This window comes from Vitis riparia, chromosome 14 (assembly GCF_004353265.1).
Source record: "Vitis riparia cultivar Riparia Gloire de Montpellier isolate 1030 chromosome 14, EGFV_Vit.rip_1.0, whole genome shotgun sequence".
Taxonomy (NCBI): domain Eukaryota; kingdom Viridiplantae; phylum Streptophyta; class Magnoliopsida; order Vitales; family Vitaceae; genus Vitis; species Vitis riparia.
In genome coordinates this window covers 27,996,820-28,014,972 of record NC_048444.1, presented here as the reverse complement: position 1 = coordinate 28,014,972, position 18,153 = coordinate 27,996,820, and the positions used below count along the sequence as shown (strand labels likewise).

General features: G+C 32.1%; 3 protein-coding genes across 3 annotated transcripts; 2 read left to right on the top strand and 1 right to left on the bottom strand.

Annotated features, from left to right (window-relative positions):
• The first annotated feature begins 726 nt into the window (after nucleotides 1–726).
• On the top strand, nucleotides 727–2,538 carry LOC117929837. Its single transcript, XM_034850261.1, has 3 exons — nucleotides 727–889; nucleotides 1,029–1,119; nucleotides 2,194–2,538. Exons 1-3 carry the CDS (start codon nucleotides 820–822, stop codon nucleotides 2,297–2,299), a joined length of 267 nt encoding a protein of 88 aa, XP_034706152.1. The 5' UTR covers nucleotides 727–819; the 3' UTR covers nucleotides 2,300–2,538.
• Nucleotides 2,539–4,090: 1,552 nt separating this feature from the next.
• On the top strand, nucleotides 4,091–6,684 carry LOC117929546 (60S ribosomal protein L22-2). The gene is made up of 3 exons (XM_034849858.1): nucleotides 4,091–4,191; nucleotides 4,375–4,617; nucleotides 6,293–6,684. The coding sequence occupies exons 2-3, from the start codon at nucleotides 4,388–4,390 to the stop codon at nucleotides 6,435–6,437; spliced, it is 375 nt and encodes a 124-aa protein (XP_034705749.1). The 5' UTR covers nucleotides 4,091–4,191; nucleotides 4,375–4,387; the 3' UTR covers nucleotides 6,438–6,684.
• A 4,529-nt stretch (nucleotides 6,685–11,213) lies between these two features.
• Nucleotides 11,214–16,580, bottom strand: LOC117930981 (respiratory burst oxidase homolog protein B). Its single transcript, XM_034851812.1, has 12 exons — nucleotides 15,597–16,580; nucleotides 15,352–15,511; nucleotides 14,380–14,428; nucleotides 14,165–14,278; nucleotides 13,561–13,989; nucleotides 13,089–13,475; nucleotides 12,900–12,995; nucleotides 12,692–12,807; nucleotides 12,502–12,604; nucleotides 12,310–12,383; nucleotides 11,688–12,205; nucleotides 11,214–11,593 (listed from the first exon to the last, which is right to left on the bottom strand). The coding sequence occupies exons 1-12, from the start codon at nucleotides 16,123–16,125 to the stop codon at nucleotides 11,484–11,486; spliced, it is 2,685 nt and encodes an 894-aa protein (XP_034707703.1). The 5' UTR covers nucleotides 16,126–16,580; the 3' UTR covers nucleotides 11,214–11,483.
• Between the last annotated feature and the right edge of the window lie 1,573 nt (nucleotides 16,581–18,153).

Sequence of the window (18,153 nt, the reverse complement as noted above, 5' to 3'; positions counted from 1 at the left end):
ATTTATCTTTTCCCGTAAAACAAATTTAACCTTAAAATTTTATTAATAAATATTTTATTTTTATAAAATTTTAATTTTTATTTACATGTTATTTTGATTTTAGATAATAAAAAGAAGTACCGTATTAACTAACTATTGTAAAATAAGATATAATATTTTAAAATATATATATATCTTATTTTCTTTTAGATGATCGAGATATATTTATTATTTCTAACCAATAATAATCTAGGCGGGGATGACCTTCTCGAGCACACCACTATTAATTTTCAATTTATAATATTATTAAAGAGTTACGAAAAAATAGAAAATTCTCTATCAAAAGTAATGTACATATTAAGATTTTCTTTCTATATAAATTTGCTATTTAAATGAAAACCCTTAAAACGAGGATTTTTGTTTCGGACGGTAATCCAAACAGGCCCTTATCTTTTTAACTCTTCCGTGGTAGAAATTAAGAAGCCGTGCTCTAGCTTGGATTTCAAGCAACCTGCAAATTTTCAAGGCAACCAATAGATAAAAGCCACGACGGCATCATGTAAAATTAGAGGACCTCTTTCGACTAAACACCCTCATAACTACTCTGCAATTACCAAAAACTCCTCAAAGTGATGACGTGTCACCATGTTATTGGAAGTTGAAGAAATCACTTCAGAATAACGAACATTAGATTAAAGCCCAAAAGACGTTCGCCCACAGTTTTTTATAGCTTGATGAATCGAAGTTGTCTTCGTCTTCTGGGAGGTGTTCGTAGGTCATATAAATTCAAATTCTTGCGGTGTCGAGGTCTGCGTTCTATTTCTCAATCCTCTCTGGAAAATGGCTGAATCTATGAGCATGGGTGCATCGATTAGGAAGTGGGTGGTGGAGAACAAGCTTCGATCTGTTGGTACTTTTCTCGTTGCTTTTTATTTATTTATTTATTTATTTCCTTCAGTTTTCCGTGAAAACAGAAAATCCATTTGGTTTTGGATTTTCTTTTGGTTTTTGTTTTTTGATTTTGTTTGATTTGATGGAATCTGGAAAAGGATGTTTATGGCTTAGCGGAATCGGGGGTTCAATTGCCTACAACTGGTCTCAACCCGGTATGAAGACCAGCGTCAAGATCATCCACGCTAGGTATGGTCTTTTTTATTTTTATTTTTTCTGCTTTCTCTATCTTTTGTGTTTGTTTGCATTCGTAAGGGTTGTTGTGGAGTTATGTGGATCAGAAGCACCCTCTGTTTGTTTCTCGGGAAAAAATGGGGAAGGAAAGTGATTGAACAAAGAAGCCCTTTTGTTTTTTTTGAAAAATTTTCAACTTTTGATTTGCTTTTGAAAATGAAGTTTTAAAGGTACTCCTATAGTCCTATGGAAAATAATGATAATTTTCATTCATGTAAAGTAAATTTGGAAAATACATTTTTAAATTATTTGTAAAAGAAGAAAAATAATTAATATGGGTTTGATAGGAATTTTTTTCTTTTTATTTTATTTTCTCCATATTTTCTCTTTAATTTTCAAAAACCCAAATATACTTTAGAAGTTGTATTAAACTCAATTCTACCCCTAGGAGGTAAACATAAATATCCTTCTATGTTTATATTAGATTTTTCTCAAAAACTTATTGTAAAAAAAGAAGAAAAAATATAATTAAAATTAATTTAAAATATATTTTAAAAATTATTTAATCTCTTTATAAAGAGTTAAAAAACATAATAAACTTAAAATAATATATAAAAACTATTCATTGCAATTTTATAAGATGTATCAAAGTTTTTTGAATTTATGATTTTATTCTTGGATCGGATTTTGACTATCTCATCTAAAAATGTTCTCGTGTTTCAAACTCATGACCGTCACTCTTATATAAAAAAACTTTAATCTCGTTGGAAAACCAAGTAGTAGTTGGAGAGGTAGGCTAAAATGACCTTGGTTATGAAACCAAGAAGCTTTGATCATTTCATTTAAAAACCAATTAGTGATGAATAAAAATAGATTAATCTTTTTATGATATTCTATATGGTTTATTCTAAAAGTCATTATTTGAGTGATTCATCCTTAAATTTAAGAGCGTATTTTCAAGTTTTCAACTAAGTATTTTCAAATTTTCATCATTTCTCTTGCTTTGTGGATTTTGGATCTTGGAGTTCAAACTTTTGCTTATTTGCTAACTTATTTTTTGGGTTTCAAATAATAAATATGAGTAACCAGGTTGCACGCTCAGGCTTTGACGCTGGCTGCATTGGCGGGGGCTGCTGCGGTGGAGTACTATGACAGATCGGTGAAGAAGACAGATGAAATGACGCACTCCGCTTAGATTAATCCATTTTTCAGCAAATGAATTCCCTACCCTTGGAATTTGGATGGAAGAAATCAACTCTTCTCTCTCCGCATTCATTTGTTGATCTTGAATCTTTGCTTAGGAGCCTCTACCTTTAATTATTGGTGGGCTGTTGGGAATATTTTGTTTGGCCGCCCATATGGTTTGTCCTGTATTTTTTTTTAAATTTAATTAATGTCATTTTCCCATGTGGTTGGGAATATTTTATTATTAAATTTTCGCCTTAATTTCCAATATATATATATAAACTAAAAAAAATAAGAGCATGTTTGTAACTGGTTTTTATAGGTGAAAAACATTTGATTTTTTTATTTTTATTTTTTAAAACAGTTTTTTGGGAACTTATTTTGAAAATAGGTGTTTCCGTTGTTTTTACTTTTTTTTTTTTTTTTTACAAATATTATTAAATAAATAAAAATGAAGCACTATAAAAAAAATTATAGACATATTTGACAAAATTTCAAGTTCTCCTTTAATTCTAAAAACATCATAGACATAGACTTGTTTATAAAAACTATTTTTTGGAAACAATTTTCAAAAACGTTTCCAAATGCAACCTAATTTCTTAACTTAAAAAAAAATGTTTTTTTTTTCAAGAATGTATTAACAAATTTGGGTCAAATGTTTGTTGCCAAGTGTACGAGAATATGAATAATATGATTATTTTGAAAAACAATTAACAAATGGTTTTCAAAATTTATTTTTAAGAATTGTTTTTAAAATGTTATCAAAAGACGGTGGAATCTATTTGTGTAGCCTATTTTCTATTTTTCATTTTTTAGAAAATTGAGTTAAAAAAATTTGGTGGAAACACCTAGAATATTTACCAATTCATAATATTATAATCATTTTTTATTTTTTATTTACTAATAATATATCGTTTCTATATTAGAAAGTAATTCATTTTAATAAAGCAAAATATGTGGTTAATTCCTTTGTTAATTATAGATATATTATTATTTTTTATTTTCTGTTACAATATTAAAATAGACAATGAAGCAAATGAAAAAAAAGAACAAAGATATTTTGTTATTTAATTATTTTTATTGCGACAAATTAGTACCAAATAAAAGAGCACAGTTGACAAATTCCTTTATTAATTAAAGACTTACTATATATTTTTATTATTATAGTATTAAAATAACATAACATTTAATTTTAAATATATACTAGATCATATTTATTCATATGAATATTTTACTTGTATTTATAATATTTATTTCCCTTTTATTTTATAGGGGAAAAAATTTTTATGTGATTTTTATATTAATTCCCTCAAACTTTTTCATATTTAAATAATCAAAATTCAGCTGTTTGGTCTTGAAAAAATTGAGAAAAAATGTGAAAGAAAGAAAAAATGATTTTTTTTTTTTTAATTTAATAAATTATTTTTATATTTTTTTAAATTTATTTTATTTATTTTTCATTATTATTTAAAAATTAAATAATTTAAATATAAATATTTTTTTATAAATTTTAATTATATTTGATTTTCTTTTATATTTTTTAAGATGAAATTAAATATGAAAAAACCATTTTTCTTTACATTTTTTTTCTTTCCTTATTTTCTGAGACCAAACATAACGAAATCTATAATCTCAAAGCAATTTGCTTTAAAATTTTAAAAATATTATCAATTTATATTAAAATGAGAATTATTGTTATTTTCATGTATCATTGTTGTGAGTCTTGTGACTCGGTCCCACCAAACTCAGTCTCGACCCGTTTTTCATGGGCTTGGCCCGAATTTGCCCCGTAAACTAGACCCGATGGGAAACACAAAAGGGAGAGTTAAAAACCCTAATCCCAGATTCCCAATTGCTCCCAACGCCGCTTCATCCTCACTTACACCTGCCATACCATAATCGGTACATCTCTGTTTGTTTCCTGAGAAAGTGATTATACATAGTCTATTCGTCTGATCAAGAAAATTTTGATACTTGAAAAGAGGAAATATTGTACTCTTCGGAGAGAAATTATTTTGATTTTCTAGGAATATTTTCTTGATAAACAAATAGTGTGCTAACCCTCTTATCTTTTGTGGTATGCAGAGTACAGCCAAAGATGAGTCGGGGAAGCGCAGTGGGAGCGAAGGGGAAGAAGAAGGGAGCGACCTTCACGATCGACTGCGGGAAGCCGGTGGAGGATAAGATCATGGACATTGCTTCGCTGGAGAAGTTTCTCCAGGAGAGGATTAAAGTAGGCGGCAAGGCCGGTGCTCTTGGTGACACCGTTACCGTCACCCGTGAGAAAAGCAAGATCACCGTCACTTCTGAGAGCAACTTCTCCAAGAGGTAACTCTTATTTTACTAATTTTTTTGTTTATTTTCTTTCTTCTGTGGATTTGAGTAGATATGATCCATAGATATATGATTTGATCTCTTGATTTTTTTTCTGGTTAATGAATATGTATTAGGCAGTATATGAAAACTATTACTTGATTCAGTGTCCGCGAGTTATCATTTAATTGATGAATTCGGTAGAATTGTTATTGTATGTTTGTGTAAAGGGAAAAAATAGTGGCTGAAGTTCAGATGTTGAGGATTATTTATGTTCGGAACTAATGTATTTGATATTTAGGGAAAGCAAATGCCCTATTTCTCTTTTTCATTTCTTTTTTTATACTAAGGAAATACATGGAAAAAAAGGAATAAATTCAAATTTTAAATGTCAGATTGTCATTATTCGGGACTTAGGAAGACAGGAATCATACCGAATCAGACCGCTGCTTGGCCTGGTTTGGGTGAAAATTAACTTTATTTCCGGTAGGGACCATTTTTCGAAAACAGTTTTCAATTGTTTTGAAGAATATAATTCTATATGGAAAATAGTTTAAGTAAAAAATAGTTTTACTCCTTATACAATGTAAAAGTTGCCAAATTATTCTCCCTGTTTTCAATTATTGCTCAAAACACCATACAGAAAAGTAGTTGAAAACACCGCATTTTCGTTCTTATAAACAACCTGTTTTCAAAACAAATTCTGAAAACAATTGTTTTCTATTGGAAAGTTTGCAAAGCTCATTTCAAGTACAGTTTCGAAACAGGACTTTAATTTTATTTTACAGTCTTATATGAAATCAATTGGATGGGAAGTGATTCAACATTCCTGTGGATTGGGGAAGCTAAGATTTATAGTTGAAATTTAGAGACATTATGATCACCTCGTATATGGAAACGTATTTCTTGAACTGGTGATGGGTGTTTTAATTTTTATTTTTACATTAATGTTGGAATTTTATTTGGTACTTGAAAAATCTATATCCTTGTGTTCTAGAGATCCAAAAATGCTTAGTGGTTGACTGAAACATCAATAGTTGTAAGCCGGATTTTGGCCACCAGGGTTTTGTTTTGGGTAAAATTTGACAATTTATTTAGTGGACTTCTTCAAGTTATTCAAAGACATTATGTGCTTTTCAGTCTTTATAAATAGTGGGGAAAGGGAAAAAGAAAAATGCCAGTCAAGCTTGTTTTGTGCTAGACATTATTGAATTCAAACCCCTTCAAGTTGTTACTATAGACGATTCAAAGTTTTCTTCCTGACATGCCCATTTAGTTTCCCAAATTGTGATTAGGATCCAAGTAGTGTGCAATTGTTGGGTTATATCTAGTTTCCTGAGTGGTGTGTTTGTTGGGTTGGTTCAGAGGGAAGGTGACTGATTCTCCAAAATGCTTGCAATTGTTGAATATGCTTGTTCTCATTTATTTTCTGTTTTTCTTCTTTCAATATGCTTGTTTGAGTCATTTTTGGGTTAAGTTAAATGCAAAGAATATTGGACGGGCTTTTTGCCTCTTCTTTAATGCATTTCTTTTTTACTTATCAAAAAAAAAAAAAAAAAAGAATATTGGACGGGTTGAGAATAACATAGCTTTTGCAGTTGGCATAGCATTTAAAGTCAAGTTGCTACAACCCCTGAATCTATTCTCAGTTTCATAGTTGATCAATTGCCTCTTTGTATTTATGGTTCAGGTATTTGAAGTATTTGACAAAAAAATACTTGAAGAAACACAATGTCCGCGACTGGCTTCGTGTAATTGCATCCAACAAGGACCGAAATGTTTATGAGCTTAGGTACTTCAACATTGCAGAGAATGAGGGGGAGGAGGAGGATTAAACATTTGATCTACATTATTCATCTATAAACACCTTCTTTCACCTTGCTTCCTTGGATGTCTCTTCGTTTGTTGGATTTTTATGCAGTTTAACAATTTTGTTCACCGAGATTATCTTGTTGAATTTGGATAGCTATAAGACTCCACCATTTCAAAAATAGTTTATTATCATTTTGTGGGTCAGCAGTTGGTGCATGTGTTTTTTATGACAATCTTTCGAATTTATCTGAGGTTCTAAATTATGCTTTTTGTGCTGCCCAAATCTCCTGAACGTGATGTCTATACAGCATTCTGCCTCTCTTATGTTTAACATTTGAACCTTATTTTTTCGTAGTTGGAGGTGGCATTCTTTTTTTTTAAAAAAATCGATCAATAGCCATCCATTAAATTGAACTATGCATTTTGGGGCCTGGGTGCAGAAATATTGTTATGGGTGATAAAAGTTGAGGCCATATTCGGATGATTAATAGTGCGATCGGCAGCTTGACCCTTTAATGATCACCAGCAGCCTTAATTGCTACTTGGTGGGCGATCGACTGTGAACTAAGATTGTGCCTGTCGACTTGGTTTAAGCTTCAAACGCCTGTTTAAAGCTCTTGAACTTCATTTATGAGGTTACCCACCCTTGAAAATCATTTTTTTCTTGGAGTGCACCTACCCTTGAATTTGCAAATCTTGATTTAATGCATCCTTATTGTAGTTTTTCATTTGTATTTGAGATTCATTGTAAACTAAGAGTCAAAAAATTGAGTGAACCGTATTTAGGATCTTGTGTGAGAATTAGAGTTTGTTTGATAGTGATTTTAGGAAGCATTTCTAATGTTTGAAAATTTTTATTATTCAAGTATTAAAAGAGTTAGAAACGTTTTTTAGAATCATTATTAACCGTAATTCTTAGAAGTGTTTTTAGTATTTTTAACAGTTTAAAATATTTATTTTTTAAGCATTGAAAATGTTATAAACATTTTTTAGAATTATTGCGAAACACACTTTTAAATATAAGGGATACCTTATGGTGTTGCAAAGGTTCAATGGAACATAAAGTCCAAGGTCCAAGTATACATGAAGTTGGAATCTTTGGTTAAAGAGAACCTTAGATGAGTGAAATGAACCTCACGCTTGTGAAGAAACAAGAGTACAGATGTAGACAATTGTCAATCCCCTATAAAAATGGTATCCACTTTCCTCTCTTCTCTAATTACTTTTCTTGTTATTGTATTACTAATTATCATTTGCACTATAATTCTTTCAAAAATTTTAAAATTAGACCAAACACCCAATTCTAAACCACCCCTTGATCCTAACTCAAGCATGTTGTGTCATATTATAGCCTTCAAAATGATAGAGGAGATTGGATTAGAAAGTTTGGTCCAGAATAAGAAAATAGAAAGTTATGTTTAGTAATCGGAAAATTATTTTCTATTTTTTATTTTGCTTTAGTCATGTTTGGTAACTAGAAAATTATTTTTTATTTTTTATGCTTAAAAGCAAAAGGCAAAATGTTTTGAAAAAACATTGTTTAATTGTTCTTAGTTGTTTAACATTTTCGCTATGTTTGTTTCTCGGAAAATACTAAAAAAAAAGAAAAAAAAAATGTTAAAGAAAATGATTTTCTCATGATTCTAACATGGAAAATAGAAAAAAAAAATATATATAGTTAAAATTAGTTGAAAATTTATATATTTTAAAATTACTTAATCATTATGTAGAAAGAAAAAAAAAGTTAAATGAGTTTAAAGTAGTATATAAAATAATTTATTGATTTAAAATTTTTTTTTCTCATTATTTTTTTTCCCTCGTCGTTTCCCTTGTATTGTCCCAAGCCAAACATAGTCATTCCTAACAAACTTTTATTTTACAAAATATTAAAAATAGTTTTTAAAAACCGTTCTCAAACAATTTTAGAAAACAGTTATCAAAAAAGGCATTATTTTTCTTTTCTACTAAGTTTCTCGGCAACCAAACACAAGGTGTAGTCCTTACATATGATTTGCTTGGATGCATGTGCTGAATCCAGAGGTTTTTTTCTTTCATTGTTTCACTTCTTTTATTAATCTCTTCGTTTTTTTTAGAAACTCAAGTACACTCAATGATGTTAGATTTGATATTTTCTTTGTTTTTCCTAAACTTTCTCAGCAACCAAACTAGAGCCATGGGAATCCGCACTGCTCCCATGAATATATATTGCTGCTCCTGTGGCTAAACACTCCCATGTTGTGAGCCCTTTTTCTCTAGTTCACTTCATATTGTGAATCTTGGGATGTCTCTTATTGATAATACAAAGAAAAAATTGATATTATTCTCACAATTTTCCCTAATTGGAAGATACTTTATTACAAGAATTTTCAAGAATGATGCAAAATGATTTATTGAACTAAATAAAAAAACATATTAAAAAAAAATAGTTTTTAAGAAACTTCAAAGAATTTTATTAAAAATGATTTTCAATTAATGATTTTCATTTATTTATTTACAAAAAAATCAATTTCATTTGTATTTAATTTTCAAAAAAGTTATTTACACTTATTGTATCAAAAGAATTTATTACAAAATTTCAATTTAAGAACAAAAATTATTTTTACTTACTTTTTCTAGAAAAATATGAATTTTTACAATTTTATTTACAAAGATATTTCAATTTGTTTTCATTTAAGAACAGTAACTTATACAAATTATTAATATATATAACTTTATTTGCAAATAAATTTTTAATTAAAAATTAATTTATGAGACAACTTTATTTACAAAATAATTTTTGGACAATTTTTATTAAACAAAGAAAATTTTGGACAATTATTATTAAAAATAATTTTTCAAATTCTATTAAAAACATTTTTTTTTAATTTTCTAAAAGCATTTTTTTGAATTTTTATTAATAAAAAAATATTTCTTTTATTAAGAAGAATATTTTAAAATTATTATTTTATTAAAACATATTTACTGAATTATTCCTCTTATTTAAACAAAATTTATGATTTATTCGATATTCAATTTTGTACATAACAAGTAAATATATACAAATAAATATTTACAGAACCAATAGAAATAAAACCAAATATAAGTTAGAAATCAAATATGTACCAAAATAAGCTTACAATAAGTTTAATGTTTTCTTACAACTTTTCGATTTTCATGAAATTTCATGCACCACGTGTTATAAATTCGTATTCAGCCAACAGATTTGCAAAATGGATTCATGCAAAAACAAAAATAACCCAAAGTGTAAATATCCAAAAATATGTAGAGTCCAAAATAATTATTCAAGCACAAATTCAAACATCAAATTAGTCCAATAGATTTCGTCAATTAAAAATGGATCCAAATTAGCAACTATAACCCAACATAAATATCCTCATGCGATAGCCATAATGTAAAATTTCTCAATTAATTACCAAAATACTAGCACAATCAATCAAAACTAAAATTGGACAAATTAAAATAAATTCTACTAGGCCTAAATTTAATATCTCATAATTCAAGCTTAATTTAATATACACCACAATTGTCTCAACCCATATCAAATATTCAACTCATCCAACAAATTTCATCCATATTATGGGTCCAAAATTTATATCAATTAACAAACTCACGTTAATAATACATATAGCCAAATGAAATAATGTTTCAAGTTCAATCCAATAAGCTCAAATAAATAACCAATAAGTAATAGACCCAAGTCCAAATAAGATAAATAATATGTCATTGACATAATCCAAATATCCCAAATTAATCACCAAATGCAATATATCCACAAACTCAATTTCTATATTAAAAAAAAATAATACATCGTAGATCAAGAATTTATTATAATAAGAAAATAAAAACATATAAATAATAAATAAGGAAATGAAAGTTACCCAATTTCAAATAAGAGAAGAGAGTAGCTATGGAGGTGGGGGGTAGTTGGAAGTGGCGTCGACAACCGGCCGATAATCGCCGACAACTAAAGCGGTGTAGTGGGTTTGGGTGGAAAGAAAGAAAAATAAAATAAATAAAATAAAATAAAAGAGAGAAAATGGAGGAAAATAGGGAAGGGGAGGTGGTGCGTGGTAAATATGGTGGCTTGTGTTGGAAGGGAGGAAAAAAAAAACCATTTGGGGCTGTGAGGGTGAGAGTCGTGAGTGGCAGTAGAGAAAAAATGGGGCGCCACCAAAATAATGGAAAGCAAAAAACTAAGAAAAATGAGGAGAGAGAGAAGAGGGAAGATGGGAGAGTGGGGGGAGATGACTTGGGGGTATGGGTGAGAGAGAGAGAGAGAGTGGATGGAGTGGTTGGTGAAGGTAGGAAGAGAGAGAAAGGAGAGGGAAAAGAACGAAGAAAATAATAATAATAAATAAATATATATATAAAGTAATAAAAATTAAGAATTAAATGGTAAGTGGATAAAAAATATTATATGTAATCGGATTTAAAATTTAAGGATAAAATTATATTCAAAATTAATATAAAAATAAATCGAGACAAATTTTGAGTCTAAGGTCTTATATTTCTTTTATTGTTCTGCCAAGTAAACACAAACATATGATTTGCTTGGATGCATGTGCTGAATCCAGAGGTCTTTTTCTTTCATTGTTTCACTTCTTTTATTAATCTCTTCACCTTTTTTAGAAACTCAAGTACACTCAATGATGTTAGATTTGATATTTTCTTTGTTTTTCCTATACTTTCTCAGCAACCAAACTAGAGCCATGTGAATCCGCACTGCTCCCATGAATATATTGCTGCTCCTGTGGCTAAACACTCCCATGTTGTGAGCTTTTTTTCTCTGAGTCACTTCATATTGTGAATCTTGGGATATCTCTTATTGATAGTACAAAGAAAAAATTGTTATTATTCTCACAATTTGCCCTAATTCGAAAATACTTGATTACAAGAATTTTCATCTGAATGATTTCTAATGCTTGATGTAAAAAGAATACAAATCTGTAAAAATACATATATATTACAGCTCTATTTCTTCTGAGAACCATATCTATACCAAAATTAAGATATAAAAAAAAGACATTGCATGGATTACAGTGAGACGAAGAACTAATAATCAAAACAATTTAGAAGTTCTCCTTGTGGAAATCAAATTTGGTGCCTGTTTTCCGGGAAAAGTCCAGAGATAGCCTCTTTAGCTCTCCGGTCAGTGTAGGTGCACCGCAGTAGAACACTCCTGTTATAGATGTAAAAACTTAGAATTAGCTCAAATTGTATGATTTTGATCATATAGAATGATTGAATTAAGCTTGAGGATAGACAATGCTTACCAACTCTTTGATTGGCATGGTTGACTGCAACACGCTTGAAGACGTTTCGCCAGTTGGGTCTAGCAAAATGTGTTTTAACCCGAGTCCCTGAAACTATATCTACGCCATTTTTGGCGTGATGGAGTGATTGAAGCATTGCAATGAGGGCAGACCGAGCGTCTCCTTCTTCATAGACGCTGGTGCAGTAGTTGTGAAGCTCGATCACACCGTCTTTGTCGTTCTCCGTCACCTCATTCATCACACTCCTGAACCACTCGAATGAGCCCTGCTCGCGAGTGACCCAGTAGAAGTAGGCTCGTCTTGTGGCAAAAGGTTTTCTTGCGTTCCCTCTTTCTCCATTGCTCTCTGTCATGCCTTCTTCAAGTTCTTGGTATTGCGTGACGTTGTTAAGCACATCTTTAACTATGCTAATTAAAGGAGTTGCACCGATCCCAAGACCGACGAGGAGGACAACATCGTATTTCTTGTAGTCCTGTGCTGGAGCTCCATAGGGGCCATCGATCAAGAGCTTGGGTAATCTGTTATATGCCCATGAATGTGTCAGATTACAAGTCCATTTATGGGAAAACACACAAAAATTCAACCCAACAGAGAAGAGATGAACAAAAGAAGAAATGCATACCTGGGCTTGTTTTCGCCTTTCATCATATCAGCTCTTAGGAGACCGCTTTGATTCTCATTTGAAGGCTGACATGCCTATATTTGTATGCCAAAGAAAACACAAGTTATTATAGAGAACCAAAAGAAAAATTTTCGGGTCTGGAACAATGATTTTGTTGAAAATTTGCCTCATTCCATGGAAGAAGTGAAGTACCTTGGAGAAGACGGTTTTCAGCTGCGATGTCCAGTCACCCAAGGTGCGAATATAGACGCTTAGATATTCGTCTCCAGGCGCGGAAGTAATAGAGAAGGGATGCCTAAAACACATAGTATCATCACCATCAGTTATTTGTGTATGTTGTTACCAAGAATATAACTAATAGGGAGACTGATTTCTTTCTTACCATTGAAATGCAGAGACAGCAGAGCAATTTACAAACATATACTGCCCACTAGTGTATTTGAATCCTTGAGGTTTCGACATATGCAGCGCCAATACATTTCCAGGATATACTGCAACCTGTAAATTTAGGAAGAAAAGTTAGGACTCGTTTGGCTTTTGAAATATATGATTTCTTTATGGGGTTTGTTCATGAGCTTAGTGTAATGTACCTTCAAGATCCGCACGCTTTTGTAGCCAGACCTGAATGCCCGAATTAATCTTTCGCATGCATATAAGATAATTGGAACAGCTAGATACATCCATGTCTGCAACAATTCAGTACAATAGATTAGATGAAATTCCTGATGATGTCCTAGAAGGCTAGAAACTACTGATACTCGAGTTTATGAGACACTTACTGTTTTCTTGTACCACTTCTTGGTGAGGTAGAGGTAATAGCCATGGATGACGAAGAGAACATAGACAATGATAAATAAGTGGTGGGAGTACCAGAAGGCATTGAATCCAGTTAGCCTCTTTAGGGTTTTCGGAAGATTGAGCCTGTTGCGGCGGAACCAAGGTTGAGCTAATATGTAAGCTATAGCCATAAGCACCACCATTACCACACCAGTCCAACCCTCAGTGCCCTTCACAAACCACCAGTAGCTGCGAGGCTGGTCATCACCAAAATATTTCTCCATTGGCTCGTACTGTTCCTCGGTAGCATGTAGCAGACGAGGGAAGTCGCATGTTAAATGTGCAATTGCATGCACTCCAACGCCAAGGGCTATTCCAAAAGCAATTACCTGGAGAAATTGATTCAACACCAGTCAAAATATGTAGGATGAACTAAGACTAAAGAACTTAGTTTTACTATTTGTATTATCTTACCTTGTGGAAATTGATATTGTCATCAAAGGGAACAGCCATCCCCAGCTTGGTCCTGCTCCTGAGCCATGTAATGGTGTTTCTGCAGACGGGGAAGAGGATGAGAGCCATGTTGAACTTGAGCGTCTCAGCAGCGCCCTTGGCTGCTGTGACACAGTACCCCATGACCTCGAACACAGCCCGGTTCTTATACTGAATGAATTTCCAGGTGAACAGCCCTGCACAGATGGCAAGCCATAGTAGCACCACCCAGATTCTCTTCCAGTTGTCCTCGATGAAGTACTCAATCCCCCTGAAGCATCTCTTGATGGGGTTTGGCTCCTTGGTTGGCACTAGCTTTTGGCTGAGCAGCTGGCTCAAAATTCTACTATTTGTAGTGAGGTTTGTTGATGGGTTTGGGGCTTGCAGAAGCAGCAGTTCCAAGTTGTGTAACTGCATATACCAAACATAAAAAGCATTTTCAGAACGTCACCATTTTTGCAGGGCCCATTTTGGGCTGATGGCCCAAACTGTACCACACCGAAAGGAAATTGGACTTTGTTGGCTGAATGGGCCCAATGGGCCCAAACCTAGGCCGAGATATCAGTGGTGGTGTTTGGATGCATACCTCAATGTATCCAAGGTTATCAGGATCAAGCTCTTCCATGATTAGAGCAGCATATTCATCAGCACGTTCTTGAATCTTGGACAGCTTATTCGCAGAAGCACTTAGCGTGATAATCTGCAAAATTCAATTAAAAAATTAAATAAATAATTAAAATTTTCCACATAAAACAAAGAACTAAGAATAAATTGCTTCTAATTTCAACTCTTTCTCTTCACCTCTTTGACTTCACCTTCAGTGATGCGTCCGTCATCATCCTTGTCCACCCTGTGGATAAATATTCACTCCCAAATTAAAAAATAAAATAATATTTCTGGGTGTCTATAATTGAATAAAGCCAGCCATGAATTCAAAGCCCCTGACACTTTTGGAAAAAAAACAATCACTTTTAAGATTCAAATATCTACTACCACTATCATGCTTTCTATCTAGAAAGAAATATCAAGCCCTTTGACAAAATTTAAAGGGCAGCTCACCTAACTCTCTCAATCTTGTTCTTATCTCTTCAATAATATATTATAAAACCCGTAAATCATTGACATTAAAGGTAATCTATGATTTCTTCATCAAAAAACAGTTGCGACGACCAAAAATTGAAGGTTAATACCGTGTTTGGTTATTAAAAAATGTGGACAAATATAATCGGAATCAAAGATCACGTCTATTTGATGGTTAGAGAAGAACTGAAAGTTGGACGAGCGCTTAAGTTATGTTTGATTCCTAAAAAGTAGGAAGAAAATGAAAAATTACTATAAAAAAATGATTTTAATATGATAAAGAAAAAAATCAAATATAATTAAAAATTTATATATTTTTATATAAAAAAATAAAAATAAGTAAAATGAATTTGTCAAACAAAGTCTATTTTTTATTGATTTTCTTGGCACTGAGAATCATAGTCTTATTCCCAGGAATAGTTCATAAATCAAGAGAGGGTAGTCTTATTGTGTCTTGATAAATCAAGACCGTTAGATACGATTTTTTTTCGAAAGAGAAAATGAAATTTTAAGAGGATGCATGCATTGCCGTACCGGAAAATGGTTTAATTGTTTGCATGGGTCCCAAACTACTAAACTGTTTACGTGCCATGAAATGTAGTTTCCTATTCTACCCATGCTTAAATAATGATTATAACATATTATTTCGGTTCAGAGAAGGGCATTATGGTAAACAAGGGCAGAAAATTTTACATGTCGAAGAAGGTCTGCAGCCTGGCATCGAAGCTTTGATCGGTGATCTGCTCCCAAAACTCTCTCAACTCCGCCCTGGTGATCGAATTTGATGTAATCCCTCTCCGGCGAGCCAACGCGTCGAACAACTCGCTCGCGAATTCCTTCGAATCCTTCATTCCTGATAGGAATAAGACCGATAAAATTAACGATCGAAACATGAGAAAAATTTGCATAGTTTTAGAGAAATATTTTGTGTTAATTACCTATACATTGGCCGAAGCTGGATTTGGGGAGGGCGCCATTGACGGATAATTGATCGAACCGCTTTTCAATCGCCGACCAGCCTTCGTTTCCGACGTTCTTGGTCATGAACTGGAGTCCTTTAAGGGCGCGGGTGGCGCTGGACTTGCTCCGGTCATCCTTGTTGAACCTCTTTGAGGAGGAGGAGGTGATGCGCTTCAGCTCTTGGGAGACCTGTCGGAGCCGGAAGGAGAGCTGAGAACCGAGGGAGGGGCGCTGCCTCTCGAGGCGGCTGGCGAGCATGGAAGTTTCTAGATCTCCGCCCCTGATGTTTTGGACGGAAACGGAGTCATCACGGACGTCGAGGGTAATTTCGACGTACTCTTCGCTTTTGAATCTCGCGCTCTTTTTGCTGCCCTTTTTGTTACCAAGCAATGGACCGCTCGGAGGGCCGCTTGGTGGACCACTTAATGGGCCGCTGAAACCCACCCGGCCGCTCCGGACGCTCTCCGTCTCCGACGAAGCTTGATCGTGGTTTTCCTGGATCTCCATTTGACTTTCTCAGCCTTCTTTTCTTCTTTTCCTACCAGCTCGATGGACGATGAGTGTAAAAGAACGGCTGTCTACTTGTCAAATGACAATATTACCCTCAACAGTAAACCAAGTTTACTTATCTCAGTTGGGTAATATGGTCCTTCCAGCTGCGAAAAGATAGGAGTAGGGTGGTGGTAAGAAAGTTTCCCGAGAAAATTGGACGAGAAAGTGATGAAGTAACCGAATCCCGGCGCGGAGAGGCCGGGAACTTGGAGAGAAAATAAGGGAAAGTAAGAAGAAAAGTGAAGAAGGATTGGAGGATGTTTGGATGAGAAAATTGAAGAGGGGTGGAAAGGGGTATATATATTGAAGAAGATTTAGAGAGAGAGAGAGAAACCAGTGGGCGGATTATGAGAAGTGTGGGCTTGGTTTCAGAGTTCAAAGATTAGAGGCACTCCACCCACTTGGGTTTGTCAAACGCGTACAGAGGGGAAGAAAAAGCAATGTGAGAGACAGAGGGGTGGAGTCAAGGAAACACATGATAAAAGTTTTAGTGGAGACGTAGCCAAGTCAACAATAAATTCTTGACAAAATTGGTAGACGGGCTATTTTGCCCTGTTTGGTTAGTTAGAAAGTGGAGGAAGGTGAGGAGGAAAGCCACTATTGACTAAAAAAAATTTGACATTGCAGGTTAGCATTAAAAATTAGGAAGGAAATTTTTTCTACCGACATGATCAGTATTCATCATGCCTTATTTTATTCTCTTCACCTTCTCTTCCACAAGTTATTACTATAAAGTCTTTGTTAAGTTATTGAATTGACATTTATTAAAAATAAATAAATAAATAAAAAATCAACTACAATGCACCACATTTTTTAATTTGGTTTAATTATTTGTATTTGATTTATGCGTGTGTTACTTTGATTCGATTGACGGGATTTGGTACGATATTTATAAGATCTTCTTCTTAAAACATAGTGATTTGATCCGTAAGTGGAAGCACCACCCAATAGCATATTATTATTAAAAATAGAACCCGTATTTATTTGTTTCAAGCAACTAGGAAAAGATTCTTTTAACAAAAAAAAATTTATTTTAGATGTAGAATACCTATCAAAAAAATTTCGCAACTTTTATGATGGAATCATACTCATGTTTTTCCATGGTTTAAATTTTATTATGACTATGTTTGGTTCCCGAAGGAAAATGTAAGGGAAATAAAACATAAAGGAAAAATAGAAGGTTACTTCAAACTTATTTTATTTATTTTAATTCATCAATATCAATATCAATATTAAATAATTTTAAAATACATAAATTTTTAATTAGTTGTAATTACATTTGATTTTCTTTGATATTTTTCATAAAACAACTAAACATGAAAAAATCATTTTTTTTTTACATTTTTTTTTATTTCCTTAGTATTTTTCAGGAACCAAACATAACCTATATGTTTTTAATGATTGGAATTGTAAATTTCATGAGATATCGAATCTTATATCTTTATTTATATATATATATATATTGTAATATTTAATAAGAATTATGAAAAAAATTAAAAATAATATTAAATTTTCTTTATAGTAGATGTAATTACAATTTAGATGATTAGTAGTTGAATTAAAAATTAGAAAGTGAAACTTTTTTCATGCAATAGTCAACTACTGACATGGATAAATGCTTTGATCTTATCTTCACAATTTTTACTCCCAACTTTTACTTTATTGAATTACTATTTGTGATGCGCTTTATAAAGGAGTGGGATTGATGCCTCTAATATTAAAAATAAATATAATAAATATAAATATTACACAAATAACACGTGAGTTTGAATATATTTTTTATTTTATATTTTTAAGAATTAAAAAATAGGAATAGAATCTATATAAAAAAAATTGAACATTATATAAAAATTTGAGATAATAAAATTTTCTAATACCTCAAAATTTTAAATAATTTTTGAAAATATTTTTTTTTTCTATATAAACTTGTAAGAGTTCCTTGATTCTTATATCAAAGTTATTATTATTTTTAAAATTTTAAAT

Excerpts from the sequence above, each read along its gene's own strand:
- LOC117929837 (XM_034850261.1), top strand. The coding sequence starts at position 820 with ATGGCTGAATCTATGAGCATGGGTGCATCGATTAGGAAGTGGGTGGTG. Across the intron at positions 890-1,028 it reads GAACAAGCTTCGATCTGTTG|GATGTTTATGGCTTAGCGGA; the intron begins GTACTTTTCTCG and ends AATCTGGAAAAG. Across the intron at positions 1,120-2,193 it reads GTCAAGATCATCCACGCTAG|GTTGCACGCTCAGGCTTTGA; the intron begins GTATGGTCTTTT and ends ATGAGTAACCAG.
- LOC117929546 (XM_034849858.1), top strand. The coding sequence starts at position 4,388 with ATGAGTCGGGGAAGCGCAGTGGGAGCGAAGGGGAAGAAGAAGGGAGCG. Across the intron at positions 4,618-6,292 it reads GAGAGCAACTTCTCCAAGAG|GTATTTGAAGTATTTGACAA; the intron begins GTAACTCTTATT and ends TTTATGGTTCAG.
- LOC117930981 (XM_034851812.1), bottom strand. The coding sequence starts at position 16,125 with ATGGAGATCCAGGAAAACCACGATCAAGCTTCGTCGGAGACGGAGAGC. Across the intron at positions 14,279-14,379 it reads CTGAAGGTGAAGTCAAAGAG|ATTATCACGCTAAGTGCTTC; the intron begins GTGAAGAGAAAG and ends TGAATTTTGCAG. Across the intron at positions 12,996-13,088 it reads AGAAGTGGTACAAGAAAACA|ACATGGATGTATCTAGCTGT; the intron begins GTAAGTGTCTCA and ends GAATTGTTGCAG.